Source organism: Corvus moneduloides, chromosome Z (genome assembly GCF_009650955.1).
Source record: "Corvus moneduloides isolate bCorMon1 chromosome Z, bCorMon1.pri, whole genome shotgun sequence".
NCBI classification, from domain to species: Eukaryota; Metazoa; Chordata; class Aves; order Passeriformes; family Corvidae; genus Corvus; species Corvus moneduloides.
In genome coordinates, this window is record NC_045511.1 from 32780831 (window position 1) to 32800946 (window position 20116).

Genomic DNA, 20116 nt, shown 5'->3' on the forward strand with positions numbered 1-20116 from the left:
CGAGCGGCTCTTTTCTTCTTCTCAGCGGGAAGCCCCACTGAGCAGAGCCTGGGTTCCTCACTCAGCTGCCCCCGCTCCGGGTCACACACTGCCCGTGGGGCGAGCCAAGGACGCGGCCTAAGGGCAAACAGCTCTACAGCGGCGGCACCTCCGCCGCCATTGCCGCACCGGAAGCGGCGGCGGCGCGCGGGGGGCGGGGCGGGGGCGGGGCCGCGGCCGGGCAGGTACCCCCCGCGCCGCGGTGCCCTGGCCACGCCCACCCGGGCCCCGCCTCTACAGGCCCCGCCCACCCTCCGGTTCCGCCCCTTCCTCGAGCGGCCGCGGCGCGGGGGAGGAGGATGAGGGGGCGCCGCGGCGGCGCTTGTGGTGCAGCCGCGCTCGTCTGACCGGGCCCCGCCGTCCCCGTCGCTTCGCCGGCGCTCTCTCCGTGCCGCCCTCCGTGCGCCCCGCACCACACCGCCGCTCGGGGCGGGGAGTCGCAGCGAGTGGATGCCTAGCGGGCACCCCCGGGGCAGAGACCCGCGGACGCCATGGGCTGCTGCAGCTCCGCCGCGCACGTGAGTGGCCCGTGTCCCCCTCCCTTCCTCCAACCCCGCCGCTCTCCTCTGCCGGGCCCTGTCACAGCCGCCCGCGGCCCCGCTGCCCGCCCCGTGGCTGTGCCCCTCCCGGCCCCGGGTCTGCCCCTGTCGCTGTCCTGTGGCTGCGCAGCCGCTTGTCCCCTCCGCAGCCGCGCTCTCTGGCGGCCGTGCATCCCCTTGTGCCCCTCGCAGCACAGCTTCCCTTAGGCTGCGCACCGCTTTGCTGCCTCCCACCACAGAGCTCCGCTTTGCTGTGGCGGTGCATCCCCTCGCTGCACCTGTAGCGCCGTTCTCCCGTGGCTGCGCGCTCGCCCGTGTCCCAGTCTGTAACCATACTCTCTCATGGCTGGGAGCCCCTTGCTTTCCTTCTCCCCTTCACGCTCCTCCACCAACAGCTCTGCTCTCCCATGACTGTGACTCCCTTGCTTTCCTCTTCCGTAGCCTTGCTGTTTCGTGGCTGGGTACAACCCTCTCACATCCACTCGCCCCAAGCCATGCACATGAGCTGTGAACCTTTTTGCTCCCTCTGTAGCTGTGCTTTTCCCGCTTATGGTTATGCACCCCCTTGTTCACCCCCCATAGCCTTGCTCCTACCGTGCTGCGCAGTTCTATCCCTGCATGCTGTTCTGTGTGGTGCTTCCCCTGTGGATCAGCTTCACCTTGCCCCTTCTTCCCCAGCCCTCCTTTGGCTTTGCAATCTTTGCCATACCCTGCTCCAGTTCCTTGCTATGGCTGCAGCTGCAGACCTCCAGTTCTTACCTGCCATCCTCGTAGTGCCTTGCACCACTGTCCTGTGATCCCCACCCCACCTCCCCCCGCCATGCCTCAATACATCTCCCTAGATAGCTCTGCATGCCTTTCCGTTCTTGCAGCATGTTCTTTGGGGTCCCTACTGCCCCAGCCGAGAGAGAGAGGCTATTCCGTGGGAGGAAAGTCATCATGCCCAGGGCATCCCTCAAATCCACTGCCTCTGGAAAGGGAGACACAGTGAGGAAGGAGGCTGGGATTAGGACTATGTCCAAGGGTTCAGGTGCCTCCCTACATCCGTTTCCCTGTGTGTGATTGGTCCCGTGCACATCTCTTGTTTCCGAGGTCGGCTTTTCTTTCTTCCCCCTCCCCCTTCGCTCTGCTTTGCCCTTACTGACTCCTTTTTTTCCCCCAGAGTGGTGCTGCCAGGCAAGGCACAATCGGGAGCTCCACCCAACGCTCCAGTTTGCGGCTGTGCTTCCCATTTTAACTTTCCCTTTAAACAACATGGCTAAAGCTATGCTGCTTTTTTGCTTGGCTCTTTTCTGAAGGCTGTAGTACGATCACGACTGATGCCTTGGCTGTGCTTTGCTCACTTGTAAATGTTAGTTTCCTTTGGCTATGTCACTTGCAGTGGCTGAATCCAGCTTCCAGCAGACTGCTTATGTGGGAAAGTCTGTCTCTGCTGTCCCAGATGACTCATCACACAGATGAGTTTTTGTAGCTCATCCGTTCAGGCAGACTTTTTTTTTTTTTTTATATAAGAGCTCTGTCCTTCCAATGCAGAACACTGCGGAGAGCTGTCCAGTTGCAATAGGGAACATCCTTTCTGTGTAGCAAATATGCTGCAAAGAGGGAGGCAATCAGCTTTATGGTGCATGAAGAAATGGTTTGAACTAAGAGAGTGAGATATGTGCTAAATGTTAAGGGAAGATTTTGAAATTGTTCAGTCACTGCAGTAGACTGCCAGAGGATATTGTGAAGTCTGTATTGTTTGAGGTTTGCTAAAAAAAAAAACCCAAACAAAACCATGTTAGATAAACATCTGTCAGGAGTGGCTTAAGGAAAGCTGATACAGACTTGGAGCACTGAGAGTGAAGTTGATGTTTTGAAGTAATGTTTTGAAGTCTTTTCCAACCTTATTTTCTGTGATTCCTATCCAAATTACTTTTCTTAAGTGTTTTGTAGGCTCTTTCTAGCTCTTTTGTATGAATTTGAATTGCTGTTCACTGTTCTTCTCTTAAAGGAAAATGCAGGCTTCTTTGTTTGTAATGTTAGAGGATGAGTTGGTTTGCATATCTGGCCTGTTCATAGGTTTCAGCCGACTGATTCTGGGTTTTAGTGAAATTTGTGTTCTGCTGCCAGGTTGTATGATGTTAAAAGTATCCTGCTGAACTTTTCATTTGCCTTCCTTATGTGTGGCAAGATGCAGTACAACAATTGAGCTTTGTACCCCATATATATGACTGAAGTTTGAAGAATGGCAGTTTATTGAATTTCCTGACCGTAAGCAGTGGTGTGTCTCCTCAAGAAATCCAAATCAAATGCTAGTTGCTAGTAGATAAAAATATTCATTTTATCAGCAGTTTTGTCTGGTATATGGATTACAGAAACCTTGCTACCTGAAATACAGCATTACATTAGGTCCTAATGCCTGTCTTATCATGCCTTTTATCATTAAAAATAAATGTTGGGTTCCTCATCTTCCATGGTCCTTGCACTCCCACTCTTACATTTTTTCCTGGGCAGGGGTCCATCAGACATTCCTTCATGTCTCCTCACCTTTTTGCTTCTCCCTTTGTAGTCCATATTGGTCTTTCACATAGTCTCTCCTCTTATCATGAATGCACTCATTCCTTATGACTTTGTTTTTCAAGTAGATTTTCTCATTATTTTTCAGCTCTCTAGCCTATTTGATCTTCATCTGCTAATCCCCATTTGTTTCTGAGAGAAATGATTACTTCTGTTTTGATTCTGCCAACCATCTTATCTGATTACCGCATCTCCAAGTCCCTTTCTCATGACTGCCACCTTCTCCTCTCATTTCTGATAATGCATCTACCTGTGACTGATTGTTGAACTGGATAGATTTCTTTGTAGTTTTATTCACAGCTTTTATTTCATACTCAATTACCAATTTTTTCCCTTAGATGCATTTCCCATTCCTTTGCTTTGCGGACTGTGTAAAGCTCTATCTTAAGGCCTTTTCCTATGCCTCTTCCCCAGCAGAATCTGAAGGTTTCCAGAGAAAAACTGATTAGAATCGACATGTTTACCTTTATTCAGCATTATCGATTGCTACTTACAGAGATGTATTCTCGTGTTTGTTTTCTGCTTTTTCTGCCTTTTCAACTACCCAAAGCCCCATTCATTCTGTTTTTCAGTTTTAATTTCAAATTTCATGTTTTTACCTTCTGCTGCCATCTTATTCCCTTCTTAATTTTATTCTAAGTTGCTATTCTCCATCCTTAAAAATAACCACACTCTAGTCTGTTTCCCTTCTTTTCCAAATTCCTGAACAGAGGAACGTATGCTTGTTGCTACACATTCTTTCCTCCTTCTTCCTACTACATTAATTCCAGTCCAGATTCTGTGTTGTGCTGAAATGATCTTCGATTAATATCTCTACAGGCTTCTTATGCCCAAGTTGCAAGGACTCCCCTTCTTTCTTACGCTCCTTGATCTCTGTTGGTTTCAATAGTATATGTAATCCTCTACCACATGATGTCTTATTCTCCTTGGGACGTCTGTAGTACCGCAGAATTTTTCGAGTTGGAAAGGATCATTGAATCCAACTCTTAAGTGAATGGTCCTTACAGGGAAAGTACTGTCCTTTTGCAATTATTCACTGCCTTCTACTCTCTGAATATTATTTGCCACTACTTCTATCTGTGTTTGTACTTCCAGCCTTTTCTCCCCTTTTGTTAACTTGCTATTTTACCAAATTTTTCAGCTTTATCTGTTAAGAGTCATGTTAAATTAAACTTAATGCAGCCATACCAGACTTTCTTCCAGATGAGCTCATTCTTTCTGTTATTCCACTGCTGTTTTGCCTGCTGAGGTGATTAGAACTGGAGTACTTCTTTTCCAGTTTCTTTTTTATTTTCATTCTGGTTTTCCATGTTTGCATGAAGTTCTTTCACTTCCACGGGATGACAGCATCTTCTGTGATCTCTACTATTTCTTTGTCATCACAACTAGAATTCTTGTTTACTTCTTGTTCCTTTTCAGTGTTACCTTGTTTCTTTTTGGTGTTATGAGGGTGTTATCTTTTTTTCTTTAGGGACTTGTGCAATTCTGTACTTACTGAGTATCACTAAGCTGTCATTTTTTTGTGCTTGCTGTCTCTTTACTATCACCGTCTTGCACCTTGAACTTTAGAGAAAAGCTTGTGCAATGTCAGCTACATTTTAGCAGTTGTCTTAAAGCAGTCTGTGTATTCCTTGTTAGTTATCATGACCAGATCTTCCTAACGTTTCTTTGAATTGTAGTTTAGCCAAAGTGTACTATTGTATATGAGATGAAAGCCTGTAAAAGAAGGGTCAAACACTGAAGTGGGATTTCTGTCTCCTATCTGGTATTGCTGTTAGTTGTCAGTACCTTCATGTTGTTTCAGCCCACTGTCCTCTCTTGGCCATATCTTTATCATGAGATGGCTGTTTTCTCAGGATGGGTGCTTCTGTCTGGATGCATCTCTTTTGCCATGGATCTGCTGTGCAACAAACCTTAAGTTTCTTCTTACTTTTGATAGAGGTAGCTCTAGTTCGGGTTTGTGGAATTTTTTGTGTGTTTGTGCTGTTTTGGAAATGATCTTCTCTACCTAAATCTAGGGATCTTTTGAGCAAGTGGTGCAGAAGTTGTGAGTTGTTAGAATAATTGGATTTTTTTCAAGTCTTTAGTTCTGCTGAGAAAGAAGAATGGAACTGAGTGCCAGTATTCTCTTCCCTTGCTTTTCATTCTTCTCCTTTACCAGTGCTATTTTCTTCTATGTCACAGTATCAATCCATTTTAAAACTGGATTTTCAGGAAGTAACTGTTGGAGTTCATCACTCCTGTGTTGCCACAACTGTTAGCCTGTGCCGTAAATCTGTTTGAACTAATCCATACAGGTTTTTTGTTTGTTTCTAAGCAAGAAAACTTCTTTTACAGTATAACTCAAATTGCTCCACTGATCTAGTTTATAGCACAGTTTTGTAGAGTTTGGATTGTTATATCTGAGGGGGCAGAAATTCATACATAGTAAAAGGGAATGAGGTGTGGGGAGAGACAGACTTTAAACTGCTTTCTCATTCAACGGTTGTAATACATCTGTTCTCCCTTCCTGCTGTTCTGCAATGGAAGTAGCTGATTGTAGTTAAAAGGTGTTTGGTTTGGCAACACGTGATAGGAAACAAGGCAATTTATTGAAGTCTCAGTGTTTGTATTGCAATTGGGAAATACTGTGTGTGTTTAAAATAAACTTACAGCTTTTTACATTAGTGACTTAATCTACGATATGTGTGATAGAAGCTTGAAATATTGCTGTAAACTGGAGGCATGACTGAGAAAAACAAAGCACATGTTATTCTTGGTGGGTTTAGTGGTGGCCTTGGTTTTTGAAAGACTGTAAGAACTTCCCATTATAAGAAGAGATGAAGACAGATTATCCCATATCTTTCCCTTGAACATCTGCTAGCAAAACAACATTGAATAAATCTGGAGTTCCTAACTTTTTGAAAAAATGAGTAGTTCTGACAGAATGTCTCTTCTAACTGTTATGGGCAATACAGATTCTAATTGTACATCAGCCATATATCTTCAGCTGTCAGAAGTTCTCACAGTCAAATGAATTTAAGGGACATCAAAACATGCCTGTTTCATTGTGGGCGTACCATCATGGAAGAAGACCAGACAAATAATGGTGTTGATGAAGGGAAACAGAATGAGTTGTGAATTCTCCTTCCAGGAGATAGGAAGCTTGATTTCCCCTTCAGTATATTGACAGTAGATGAGGCTTCTACTCTAGCCTCTGGTAAGCAGATATAGTATGAGGGATGAAGTGTACAGGCAGGATCCAAGAACATGCTGATGATAAGGCATCTCATGGAGTTGCTTCTGTATTTCTGGTCTGTGAGCTCCGTAAGTTTCCTGTGAAGCATGAGATGTCCTTTTATAAATGCTGTCACAAGCAGCACAACCTGTGCAAATAATTTCTTTTGATCTTAACATAGAAATATTTCAACTACATAGATACTTGTGAGTACTCTATAAAATTCACTGAGCTTTTCCTACTGAGGGCTAGCTAATCTGAGGTTCAGACTACCTTTCTGTTGTATCGCTTCTTGAAAGTTGTAAGTAGCGAGTTCTTTCCTTTGCTTTGTCAGGTAATTCAAAGATCGGGCGTTTTAAGAGCTTCAGGAAGTGATAGTTTGTACTGGGAACAAGCCTGGGACATAGGATCCTTACAAAATTTTTTTTTTTTGGATGGAGTGAGAACAGTTTTGGAGAAGACTGATTATCTTGCATTGTTAATAGTGAATGCTAAATCCAAAGCTTATGTTACTGTAATCTAATTGACATTGAGACTGCTGTCAGCCATCAGACTTTTAGGTTAGTAATTGTGAGGGTATGTTCAGTATCACCCAACTGATGGCTTTTATTTGTCATTATGAAGAAATGACAGTGTTTGTTAAGTAGTGAAGTTGTCAGCTGTCTTTATGCTGCTTACTCTGAAGGCAGGCTTTGGCGCTAGCTGTGCATGCTTTTTCCGTATTTTGGCCGACTGTAATTTTTGTTCCTATGAACTTAGTGATTTCTTTTGTGAAAAGTAGAACTTGCAAACCAATTTAACAGAAAATGTGTCTTTGATATTTTGTATTTGCATCTTTCCGCCTTTGAAGCAGCTTTTGGAAAATTGTGTAGATCTTATGCTTACCTTCTAAAAAATGTTTATGCAGTGTTGTCAGGTTACTTCTACCTGTTGACTAAACTGATTGCTAATTTTTACCTTTGTTTTATGAAACTGTACTGAGAGCTTTGCTATAAATTTTAGAGAAAGTTTGTGTTGGTGAATATCTAATCGGGTTTCTTAGATATTTTTAATATCTAGTATCTAATAGTGGCCTTTCAACCACTTTGAAGTTTCCTAGACTTAGACAGTAAGTAAATGTCATTGCATTGATTGGCCTGCTTTTGCTAGGCCCCTCTTCTCTTTTTTTTTTTTTTTTTTTTCCCATTTAAATCTTCTTGGTAAGCATTTTTCTAATGTGGAATAAAAGTGTATAATTGTATGACAACAGCCTCAAGAGCATCTGTATGTATATTTAAGAAGAGAGAAGTGTCAACTTCATTTTGAAGTTCAGCTTTACAGTCCAAAAATTTAGTTTTCTCTGCTTTAATATGATTTCAACCCAGTATGCAATGCACTATAAGAATAAGAGATGATTGCTGTATACTGGAAAGCTGGTTCCATACTGCATTTCTACATGCTAGTTTCTAGCAGCCGCTGTTTTTACTAGTGGTGTTGCTGGACTGTGGTGGCGAGCATGGTGAGCAGAACATGGTGACTTGTATCTGATAATATATAATGTTCCTGCTCTTTATTAATGTAGTTAATAACACTAGAAATGAGCACTGGCCTGTTTTGTTTTCATTTGGTTTTAAATTGAAACTACTCTTGCAGCTCTTCAGATATATTATTTGACAGAGGAAGAGACCTCTGCGTATTGTATACAGATCTACAGAAACAAAAGAGGAAACCCATTTGTTCAAGGTCATGATAACCATGACCTGGGAATGCTTTGTCAGACTTCCCATAGTTTGCTATGAAAAACTGAAAAATTATTGCCTAGTTAAAAGGAAATACGCTTATGTAATAAGGTAGGGGCTTGACACATTATTTCCCTTTCCATTCTCCTCCCAGTGTTAGCTCCTGTTAATCTAATACACTCTGTGTCCTCGAGCACTGCCCTCTTACTGTAATTATGAGTGTTTTTCTTTCTTGCTATGCGAGAAATTTGAACCTCTAAGCTGGGAGTTTGTATTTAAGCAGCTATGATTTTCAGTTGGCAAACATATTTGAATATAGGATGGATTTTGAAGGAACATGTATCAAACTGCTATGAATGGCCCTGTAAGTGGCAACATGGTTAGTTCTCACAGCAGTGCTGTGCAGGCCATGAGCTCCTAATGAGCTGTGATGTCTTTGGTCTTAAATTTACAAGAAGACGGTGGAGAGAACAGGGGGAGCTTTTCTATGGAATGTCCTTCACATCTCATGTGGAGACCAGTAACTGGGGAGTTCTGCCCTGGGATTCCTGGTGGGTTTTTTGCATGTGTCTTAATGTCCTGTGATAAAGCTAACATTGGAAAGTAAAGTGTGTTTTTAATTTTATGTTTTAGTAGTCTAAAGTTAGAAAATATTTTGTAATTTGGGATTTTCAGTCTGTAGAAGTAATAACATTTGAAATTCTGTGAAACAGGTTGATGAACAAGTAGAAAATTCAAATGTAATACAGTAACTTGGTATGTGCAAAGTGTCTTCAGAAGTGAAGAAATGTTTTAATTTTTTAGTTTTGTGGGCTTTGGGGGTGTTGTGGGGTTTTGTTTGTTTTTTTGTGGTTTGTTTTATTATTGTTGCTTTGAGTTTTCATTGTTATTGGTTTGGTTTTGTTTTCATGACTGTTTTTTTTATTAGTGAGTAAGAACCATGGAAGTTCCAAAATTGCATTGAAATGGATATTTTAAGCCCCTGAAAAATACTACTGTGATATTTTTAAAGTATCCTTCTTTATTGCTCATTTGAAATAAATGCTTAATAATGTGTAATGAAGAAAAGAAACAATAACTAAATATTTTGAGACTTAAAAACAAGGCTTTTGTCTGCAGATGGCCTGATCTCTAAACTTCAAAACTGCAGCAGGTGTGCTGATCATGTCAACTCTTTATTTAATCAGCTGTGTTATGTTTCAAGATAAATATTTAGTTGTTGATTGAGGCAGAGGCATGTAATCAAGGAGTTTTGAAGCAATGTTTAATATGAATTGACTGTAAAGATGAATGGAAGATGATCTACAACACAACATATGCTACATTCAAGAGCGAAGTCCCCACGTATGAGTTTTCAGGGTAAACATCCATTAGTAATTCTCTAAGTGATACCTTATGGTGATCTCGATTTTGTTTACCATATGTTAAAAACTTATAAATACTATTGGTGGAGTCTGAGAACATTAGTGAAATAGAAGATGTGGACCCATTGAATTGGTGGTATTCTTAATCTCTGAAGAGAAGCAAAGTATAAATTCATTACCCTTCAGTGGATAAAGCAGTATTACACCATCAGAAAACTTTTTCTAGCATTATTTCTGAGTTTCATACTTTTAACAGGCAGGTGCATTTTTTCAGTGGACAAGGCATTGGAGATCAAGTGACGAATGTGAAGTCATTAGGAAAATAAGGATGTAGGTGCCTGTATGTAAAATACTGGTATATGGCTCTTAAGTCTGAAGTGTAACTAGTGTCTGCTTTGCAGTAAACTGAAAAATACACCATTTTGTAATGAAATTGAAGCAGAAATTACACACAAATGGACTCACAGTTGAACTCCACCGTGAATTGCATGTTCTATTATGCAGTCCCTTTTCGAATTGCTCCAAGGTGTTTGGGCTTCTTTCTAGAGATGGCTGGGACATGCTGCAGTAGTGTTACAGTGACAAGCGCTTTTGTCCCTGTAAGTGGGAGACATTGCTTCAGTTTTGCAAGTCTGGGGCAATTCAAGTCTCCCATGAGAATGCAACCATTAGTAAGTTCTTTGAGGTTGGAGCAATACTGCTCTTCCCCAGAGGTAGATCCAGGCCAAGTCTATACTAACAGTTTTTTTAGTGTGTTTATGGAGGTATTTTTATGATACAATGTAGTTCATTCTTCCAGGGAATTGGTAAAATTTGGTAGGGTAAAAGTTTGCACTTGCTGGTGCATGTTCCTGCTCTAGTAATGGAGGTGTACCAATAATACGCTGTATAATAAACAAGTTTTATTGTGAACCTGAGAGATTGTCTGAACTCATGATAGTGATGTAAGCTGCTATTTAGTGCTTTGTCTGAATACTTGTAGGTCATGCATAGGAAGTCTGTAGGTAATGGTGAACATTTTAACTAAGTCAACTGAGTCAGTGTTCTTAGACTTCTTGGTGAAGTAAGCCAAGGGTTTTCTATAAAACTGTAACATGATTGGTAAAGACGTGAACTGAAAATAGGTTTATGCTTCAAGACTTTGTTCTGCACACTTTAAACAGTAGATTCACCACATGAACTTTTTATATAGAGAACTGGTTTACTTGAGTTGTTAACTTTTGTTCTCGAAAGTGTACTTGTGTGGGGAATTGAGTGTGTATGCTTGGGATCAGGACTCATATACTCTTTTTCTTTAGGCTCTAGGATCAAGGTCTGTTAAGAGGTGGAAGAAGTTTCATTAGGACAGCATGCAGCTGGTGCTAGTTCTTTTAAACAGCTGCACAGTGTAGAAAAGTCTGCCATGTCTTAGAAAAATGCCATATCTGTTAAACCTGGAGAATTACTCTATTGCATTGCAAACAGTTTGGTAAACTAGTAAATTATGGCTCATCTTATTTGTAGGCAGAATGCTTCACAGTAAAGGTCAACGTGTGATTAGTACTGTTCTTTAGCTTGTAAAGATGTAAAATGAATAAAATACCATCTCCTTAAATGGCTGTTAGGAAACACTGATAAATGTTTCAAGAGCTGTCTTTTTTCTGTTTTTTTTCTTCTACGTGGGTATGTTTCAATAGCCTTTCAAGATGCAGGGTTAAACTTGGCTTGCAGGACAGCTTCTGAACTGGATGACTTCTTGGTCATCACCTTTTTAACTTGGCTTGCCCATTTCCCAAGGAGCCCTTACATATCATTTGGTGGTATGCACAGTATTGCAAATGGACTCTCCAATTTTGAAGGGTCAAACTTGCATCAGAGGTGTAAAATTTATGTATTCTGTACTCACAGTGCTACTGGAATAAACCAAATACTGTTTATATGATCAGTTGAATCTGTTACTTTATCAGAACCAGTCTGCCTTCTAAGAAAGGTGGATGTCGCAGGACTCCAGCAGTTTCCACAAAAAATGGTCAGGATGAGAACCCTTTTTTGCCTCTAAAGGCCATTTATTAATGCTATGTGCATGCTGTGGCTGTTTGTCTTCTATGAAGATAGTTAGCTTCACAATAATTTCTGAATTCTAATATAAATAAACAAAGAGCAGTTATAGTTATGTCTGTTTACTCTTCTGTATTGAACTACAGTTGTATGTACTCTGAGTCCAGATGTTACATCAAGGTGATAAAACAACAGAGAATTTAAAGGAGGTGTAGTTAGATTAATATGATTCCTAGGATAGGGTTTTGTAGCACATTATCTTAACATCAGTGTCCTTAACTATCTGAATGAAGTTGTGGCTTTATTCTTACAACCTTTGTGTTCATATGCAAATTGGAATAGTCCTATACTCTCCAGTTGCTAACTTACACTCACTAGCCGAAGTGGAGCCTAGAGTCTAACCTCTAGGCTCTGACCTGCAACTTGTTTTCATCTGGTGGTCTTAACTCATGCCAGTTACTAATTGGGTTGTCCTTAATTCAGCCCACCTGCCTCACTAGTACTTTAATTTTCTTCTTGAAACATGTGCTCTGACCACCACAAGATTTTTTCTTTCTGCTGCCTGTACCGTGGTGTTGCAACATCATCAGCTGATGGCAAATTCCATCTTTATCCTTATCTTATTCACATCTTTGCTATTAACCCACAGCTTGATTATCTGTATATAGTGCTGCAGATGTTCTTTAATAGGCTTCTTGCTTCAGTCTCATCACTCCCAAATTTTACATTGCATGAGACATCTTGTGTTTCAAATAAATTCTCCGTAGCTCCCTGCATCTGTAGTCTCCTGTTGAAATGCTGTATTTTTACATTTTTTTAATGGTCTTATATGTGTTTCACTCTGGTTATGGCACGTGAGTGCTTGTATGGCAGCATCCAGTACTGGTATTACAGTTGCCAGTGAAAGTGGTAACCACTGGTTTTGGCTATTCTTGTACAGAAGTATATTGCAGTATGCAGAGGAGACCTACTATTTGGTGCTCCAAAGATATATTTTGGAAGTGGCAGCAAGAAAGAAATCTGGAAGAGGGATTTCTGTTTTTGCTTGGGAGTGACTGGATGCAATGAATACCAAGAAAATAACCTCTTTTTTATTTTGTATTTGCGTGCAAGTATTTTTAGTCATGAGAAAGTGTAACTCTGAATTTAACTAGGAAAAACCAGTAGTTAATGTCCTGACGTTCTTCACACTTCCTCTTCTGCAAGAGAAGGCTTAATTGTAGACATGCAGTTTTCTAGGTGTGTAGTACTAAAACGTGATGGTAAAACTGCTGAACCCAAGGGTTCTGATTTGGGTTTTGAGTTTGCTAAGTCTTGTGCAAAATGGACAGGTGTAAACTTCTGAACACACTCATTTGGGTTCTTGAGTAAATAACTCATGAAATCAACACAGAAAAGCTATTATGAGGAAATGCCCAACCTGCAAGTTTGTCTTGGAGAGAAGGGCTCTTTTGCCAGCCTTCCACTTCTGACTGATAGTGCTCAAAATTCTCTGTGCTTTCATGACAGTACAGGCTCTGTGCTTTGTTAATGGCAAGAATATCTTTAGAGAGCATAGTGTAAATTACGAAAGCTCTATTTTAAGAGAAAATGTGAAATGAATCAAATAATTTCAAAAACATTTTTTTTGTCTCTAGCTTTCTTGCATAAGCAAATACTGTAGACTCCTAATCTATCTGGAAGAAGGGCTAAAATAAGTAGAAGTGCAGTTTTAGGATTTCAGGTAAAGCATGTCTGCTATAATGTTGTGGTGTTTCAGTCACAGTGAGGACAAAGTATAGTTTACAGATTGCAGAACGAACATTTGTTAGACCTTATGTTGACCATGGATTAACAATTTATGTTGCTAAAGCATGAAAATCACAGTCTGAGTAAGTGCCTAAGGGTGTAGAGTAGACAGAGAGCAGTCACTGGAGAGACACAGACACCAACATCAAAGACAAGGATAAAGGGCTGAGAAGCTATGGAAGAAGATTCATTGGGAATCCAGAGTACAAAGAGGCAACTGGGAAGAAAATAGTAGACAGATAATGGTAGCTAGCTTGGGTTTTGTAAGGTCTGAGGACAAGAAAGATGAGACAGGCTACAGAAGAGGGGTGTTGTTTTAAACATACACAGTTTCAGACCTTGCTACCTTGCTAGGTGGTTAAATTGTAAGTTAGTAAGTATCTAGTGCCTGTTGAGTTTCTTCCAAGGATACTTTTTGTTTAGAATACCTTCCTTATTTTTTTAAAAATTTTGTTCTGTTATTTTTTTTTTTTTAGCGCAGTAAGAATTTTAGACAGAGAATTAATTTATCTGTGTAACCTCCTAACTATGTCCTATGTTATGGCATTTCAAGTTTCTTTTTGACATAAAAACTGTAGTCCACTTAGTAAGTAAAATGGATTACTTATGGTAACTGTGACTAGTCAGACAACCTAAATCCTTACCAGAGCTATTCTAGAGGCTTTTAAAAATCCTATTAAAAGATTTTGTATGCAGATGGTAGAGAGAGGATTAAAAAAGCCCCAACAAAACAAACAAAGCACACTCTGCAGTGCATTTTGCTGCTCCCTCTTTTGCCAAGGGCAGTTTACTCTTAAGATAGCAGCTGTAGCTGAAATTTATCTCTGCTGTTTGTAAATAAAAGTAAATTTCTAAAGAATCTAGAGTTCTTGGGGTGAATTAGGAATAGGAAGCACGAAGTCTTATGTATTTTATGTAATTATGATTATACTAATTATAACGACATAAATGTCACAATCTTGTGGTAAATGTTAAGTTCGAAGAGGGTGTTCGTTTTAAGCGTGAATTGCCAGGATCAGAAGATTCAGTTTTGTTGAATGTGGGTTGTAGAGTGCATAATGTGACCTTTTAGCACCTCTCACTACTGATTATTGAGTAAAATCTAAAGAAGTTTGACTGTTCAGAACCTATGGTGAGTTTGCAGTCTGAATTAAAACTGTATTTATCACATCTGTAAGTGGAACTTCCTTAATAAAAGATTGCAAAATTTGCATGGAATCCCCTAATGCAAAGTCAGACTACTTAGAAAACTGAATTTTTTGAAGTGTGATGCATGCAGGATTTCATTTGTTTACCCAGTTTTTAGCTTTCTAATGGTAGTATTTGGAAAGGTTGCTTTGTGCTTGTGAATTAACAAAAGCCAAAGTCATGAATACCAAAAAAGCACCTTGCTAATATCATTTAAGTTGCATGCTATTGCTTTTTTTTTATTAAAAATATGCAAAATACATACTGGAGATAAAAGCAGTTGACATTTCACCCAGCCATTCTGTTTTAATTCAGTACTGACATTTACTACCTTGTCAGCAAAATCTTGAAGATTCTTCAGAGTCTTAAGAGAAAAAAATAAATTCAAAATTTGAATAGGTTATCCCCTTTGCTCTGTCTCTGGAGAGAGCTGTTGTGTATGTAGTCTCCCTGTATCAATCTCCTTTTCTTCCTCAAGGATTAAAACGTTGTCTGCAGTTTTTGGGTCTCAGTCAATATATCTGAAGATTCAGTATTTGGGAGCCTGTTGAAAAAACTTGTCTGTGTAACTGTGTATTTTTAAAAGTTGCTGTAATCAGTATTTTTGTTATAACAAATTCTGATTTGGTGGTTGATTTTGTATTACAGCGAGTGCTTATTCTTTCCCTGAAACCTTTCTGCCTAGATGACTGTTTATAAGACTTTGTCTTACCAATGTATACATGAGAATTTTTACCTCATGAGCAGCAAACTATCTGAATTGCTTACAACTACCTCCATCATTGAGTGTTTCAACCTTTAATTGCACAACTTTCCATTCTGGCACCATAGCAATACCGATAAAGTATTTCTTCACTGAAATGTTAAGCTCAGCTGCCTTATGGCAGGTAGAAAACTGTTCCTTAATCGGCAATTTGTTGCCTCCTTTCTACAGGCATAGTTCTTGTTCAACATGCCAATAGTGTTTGAATACTTAGGGGCTTTTGAAAAGTTTAATCCTTTATCTTTGCTGGAAATCAGATTACTGAAAGGCAACTGTGGAAGACTGCAATAGGAGACATTGTCAATTTCATGCCATTAATTTCTGTTTTCTGTTAATAAAAAGACAAGTGAAAATAACCTGTTTTGTGGATAACTATTTGTAAATTTCTGGATAAATTAACTGTTTTCTGGATAAATAACTGTTTGGTGATCTAGCTCCTGTGGAGGCACTTCTTTTGGAGTCCTACATGAACCTTACTCTAAGCCTTTTGACCAAACTTCTTCAACTATCTTGGCACTTAAAGATGGCTCCTGCTGTATGTAAATGCCCTGTAGAATAATTTTCTGCCTTTTTCTATTATGAGCAGACAAAGTGTTGTTAACCTTATCTCTCTCTTCTCACACAAGAGTTCCAAGCGAGAGTGGAAGCCTCTGGAAGACCACAGCTGCACAGATGTACCATGGCTGCTCTTATTCATCCTTTTCTGCATAGGAATGGTGAGTAAAACTCAGAGGATTTTGTAAATGTTACATAGTTGAAGACTTTGCATTCATAAGAAAGGAATTTTAAAACCCATCAGTAACTTAATCACTGGAAAAGGTCAGGATATATTTGCATGGGAACCATCAGCTGTAGAAGAAATGGGTAGTGTGTACATATCAAAGGTCTTTGGTAGGGATCTGTAATTCATTGTTTATGCCAGTTCTTGCTCCAGCTTCTCATCCCCTGAAACTGCAGTTTCAGTGATAAGTGATTTTCAGCATGGTGAATTACCACTTGACTCATGTTCCTTATGGGGCTCTGCATGTCCCAGAAATGATAGCTGGGAGTCTGGTAAACTGTGAATCCCAGTAAACTTCTTGTGAGAAGCAATGTTTCTGGCTACCAAAGAGTTGACTTTTTGTTTATTTGTTAATTTATTTATTTTTATTGAATGCTTAGTAGAAGCAGCTGTTGTTAACAACCATATTACTAATGATAAGATCTTTCTTTCAAAGTTTTAACAGTTCTGTCCTCTGTGATGAAACCATCACCTTTCTCAAGTCAGCCTCACAACACTCTACACTTTTTATTACTAGATCAAACCTCCAAGAGTTACAGATTAATGAAAACTAGAAGTACACCTCCTTCCATCTTGTTTCGTTTCATGGACCTATGTCTGCTACTCTTCTTAAACAGAAAACGTCCACTGCTGTTTTCTACTGCTGTGTTGCAAGCAGTTGTCCTTAGAGGCGTTTGGGACTTACGTGCTCTCAGCTTTTTTTTCTGCTGTACCTCAGTCTCTGGTGTTTGGAATAATTCCACTGAAAAATTTCTTCTGCCTTCCCTAGGGTGTTTTTCAATGGTTGGACTTCAAATGCAAAAATTACAATGATTATTTATAATCAGTGTCACTGTAATATGAATATCTTAAAATTGCAAAAAACACAGTGCTTCCTGAAACAAGTATCTCTCTTGTGTGGTTTTTTTCTGGTTTTGCTGATGTTCCCTGATTATTCAGTTACACTTACCTGTTCGCCCAGTTATAAATTAGTTTTCTGTGCATGAGTGTCCCAAATTTTGCTGTCTAATCGATATAATATACAGAGCAATCATCCAACTTGGTCACATAATTGGTGCTGTAGGAGACTTCACTTGCAGGGTGAACCACCCACATTTTCACTGTTCCATGCCAACTTCATTACCTGTTGCCATCATTTCATCTGATCCTTCCACTGCCATCTTTTGCTCCATGCATTTGCTTCAGCTGTTTGTTCTGCTTCCACATCTCACATCTTAGCCTGCCTCACATGTGAAAACAGTTTCTTGGTGGTAGTGGAGTGAGCTGATTGTTCATTTCTCCCTGTCAGTGGTTTGATAATGAAGCTTTTGGGCCAGTCTCTTGTTTGCACAATCACTGCCTTGATCGTGGTTTTGCTTGTGAAATATCTCTGAAAGTTCACAGCAAGACTTGCTTACTTAGGGTATTTTCCGCATTACGTGATCTGAGCCATCTTGCTTTGCATCTGTTTCTTTCCTGCATTTAAAACCTGCATCTTAAACCGTAGTGGCCTTGACCTGGTCACTTGCTTTAAGAGGATTTCCTTAAAAGAAACTTGTGTTAGATAGGCCTGTTCATTCTATCTCATCATTGAAAGCACTTAATTTAAAGGAAAGAAAAAAATCGGAAAGGAAGAAAATCTGGATTGTGTGGAAGATTCTCTAAGATGCATAGCAATCCTTGACATCTCTGCTTGTAGCTCTCCTTCACTGCCTGCCCTTGCTCACTTGCTGACTTCTGCTTCATGCCTGCTTGCTGAAAATATGACTCTCATAAAAACCACATACAAGGGTCTTAACTATGGTTGTATGATATGCAGTATTAGATGTCTGAATCCTCTTTTAGCTTGCATTTAATTTTATTATTGCACAACAGTTCTCTGTGATGATCCTTGTCTTTCCTTTTCCAGTCTGAAAGAATTTTTAGACAATCTCTGCTTAGAAATAAATTAATAAAACCAACTTTTCCCATCTGGCAAACAGAGTATTGCTAAACTGTGGGTTTTTTTCATTCCTCCAGGGTTTTATCTGTGGCTTTTCAATAGCTACAGGAGCAGCTGCAAGACTGCTTTCAGGATATGACAGTTATGGAAATATTTGTGGACAGAAAAATGTTAAGGTGGAGGGAATAGTCAACAGTGGTCTGGACCTCACACACAAGAAGTAAGTATGCGATACAATTTTTGCATTCTGTAAACCAGGAAAGGCAAAACCTTTCTTCCTTTGAGAGTGGTTTTAAATAAAGTGGGAAAAGGGGTATGCTAACTCATTCCTGCTTGACCTTTGACACTTTTCTCACTTAGAGGTCAACAGTCTTTTGTAACAACCGGCAACATTAGACTATGTATTGGCAGATATGCAATATGAATACAGCTAAGACATTGAGGAATTACTTTTTCTCAGTATCCATTTCATGTAGGATATTGTATTAGGCTGCTGAAAAGTCTTGTTTGTTAGAGTTTTAGGTCTTAGATTTGGGAGCAAGCCTTTGATATCTGTGTAAAAATGGTTTGCTTTTGATCTTGTATGCTCGGTTTCTGCCACTAGGTGTAGGGGGAGATTAAGTGTGCCTGGCGCCTTAGAATAAGACTTTAAAACTTAAACTGTAGGCAGAATATATGTAAGTGACTTGTGGAAAAAATGCACAAAACTTTAGAGGCACACGCAGCTTTGATTAAGCAGTGTCCTGTTTAAAACCTGTACTTAAAGTTCAGGTACTTCCTATCGGTTGTACAGAAAGACTTTATATTGCTGTAGTAGTACTGGAGCAGTGGCAAGAATTCTGCACTGACAGGTTGAAAACCTGAATGTCTCTTGAGGTGTGTCTGTCAGTAAGTGCTCAGAGGGCTTCTGCACAACTTGGGTGACTTAAGGAAGTAAACTGTTTAGCTTAGTACGGTGTGGTATTAACTGACAAAAAAAATGTTTCTTTCACTGTTGATTACTTCAAGGAACTAAAAAGTTATTAATTTCTGAGTATGAAAGCCTTTTCCTTCACACTTTCAGACTAAGAGAAAATTTGATGATTTTCTTAAATTATTTTGGAAGCATACTTTCCTGAGATCTGGTTCTATTCTAAAGACTTCTAAATATGTAATTTAAGATTTAGTGTAGATAGATAATTGTTGGTTACCAGAAATATTTGAGATAAATAAAATGTCTGGAACTTTTTACAGATCTCTTATGTCAGAAGAATAATTTCTTGATATAATCCCATCTTTCAAGAAGGTTGAAAGGCTTAAAACTTATGCAGCATAATTTTCCTATCTTTTTACACAAACATTTTCTCACTTCCTAAACCCATTTGTATTCAGTACAGAGTTATGATTCTAATGTTCTGAGAAAAAAAGCAAATTTTAAAATCATAATTTTAAGTTTACCTTTAGAAAGAAATGGTGTCTGAGTTCATGTGAAGGTAGAGAAATTCAGACACCTTATTGAAATGTTATAATTAATGTTGTGATAGTCTTTTACATCTGACATAAATCAGACCACCATGTGGGGAAACCTCTACCACTAAGTGATTTCCTCTTGTAAATGCAAGCTCAAAAGACAGCAGAAAAAAAGAGAGACTGTTTTTAACACAGCTAATTGACAGAGCCTGTTGTTTGTCAAGAGTCTTAATGAGGTTCAAAAGAATTACGTTTTTCTAACAAAGATGTCATGGCTTGAGGCATGATCTAAGCAAATTAATAGATACATATTTGAGATATAATCATCTCTATTTGGTTAAGAAAAACATTCTGCTAAGGCACATTATTCTTTAACTATTCACATGAAGTGCCTGGTATAGTCCAGGGTGTTCAGTTTTGGAAGAGATTGGTTCTTATGTAAGTGAGTGATCCTTCCTTCTCTCACAGCCCATAGTTTCTTCTGAAAATTTGCCAAGCACATTTAAAAAGCTATCTGCTTTGCATCTGTCTCTAGCAGATGGAGTTCCTACAGTGTCTGAGGTGGAGTTCATGGGAGTATTTAATACTATTTTTACAGGGGCACTTTGCAGACAGACTGTAAAAATAAACTCTTCTTCCTGTCTGTACATTTCAGTTTGTGTAGAGAAAGAAAAGACTTTTAAGCTCCACAAATGGGGCTCTGGAAACATGAAGTTAATTCTCATTGCATTTTGCTTGCAGGGTAGTTCCATT

General features: G+C 39.6%; 1 protein-coding gene across 5 annotated transcripts in view; it reads left to right on the top strand.

Annotated features, from left to right (window-relative positions):
* The first annotated feature begins 311 nt into the window (after nt 1–311).
* The window catches only part of SLC44A1 (solute carrier family 44 member 1), an 88306-nt gene continuing 68501 nt past the window's right edge, over nt 312–20116 (top strand). For 4 of the 5 annotated variants that reach the window (XR_004237367.1, XM_032095361.1, XM_032095359.1 and 1 more), the window contains exons 1-3: nt 312–557; nt 15839–15928; nt 17992–18134. Coding sequence is in view for 4 of the 5 variants with exons in the window: in XM_032095361.1 (XP_031951252.1) it covers nt 531–557; nt 15839–15928; nt 17992–18134 (260 nt within the window). In the remaining variant the exon portion in view is untranslated. The remainder of the gene's footprint in view (nt 558–15838; nt 15929–17991; nt 18135–20116) is intronic. The other variant, XM_032095363.1, reaches the window with a different exon arrangement.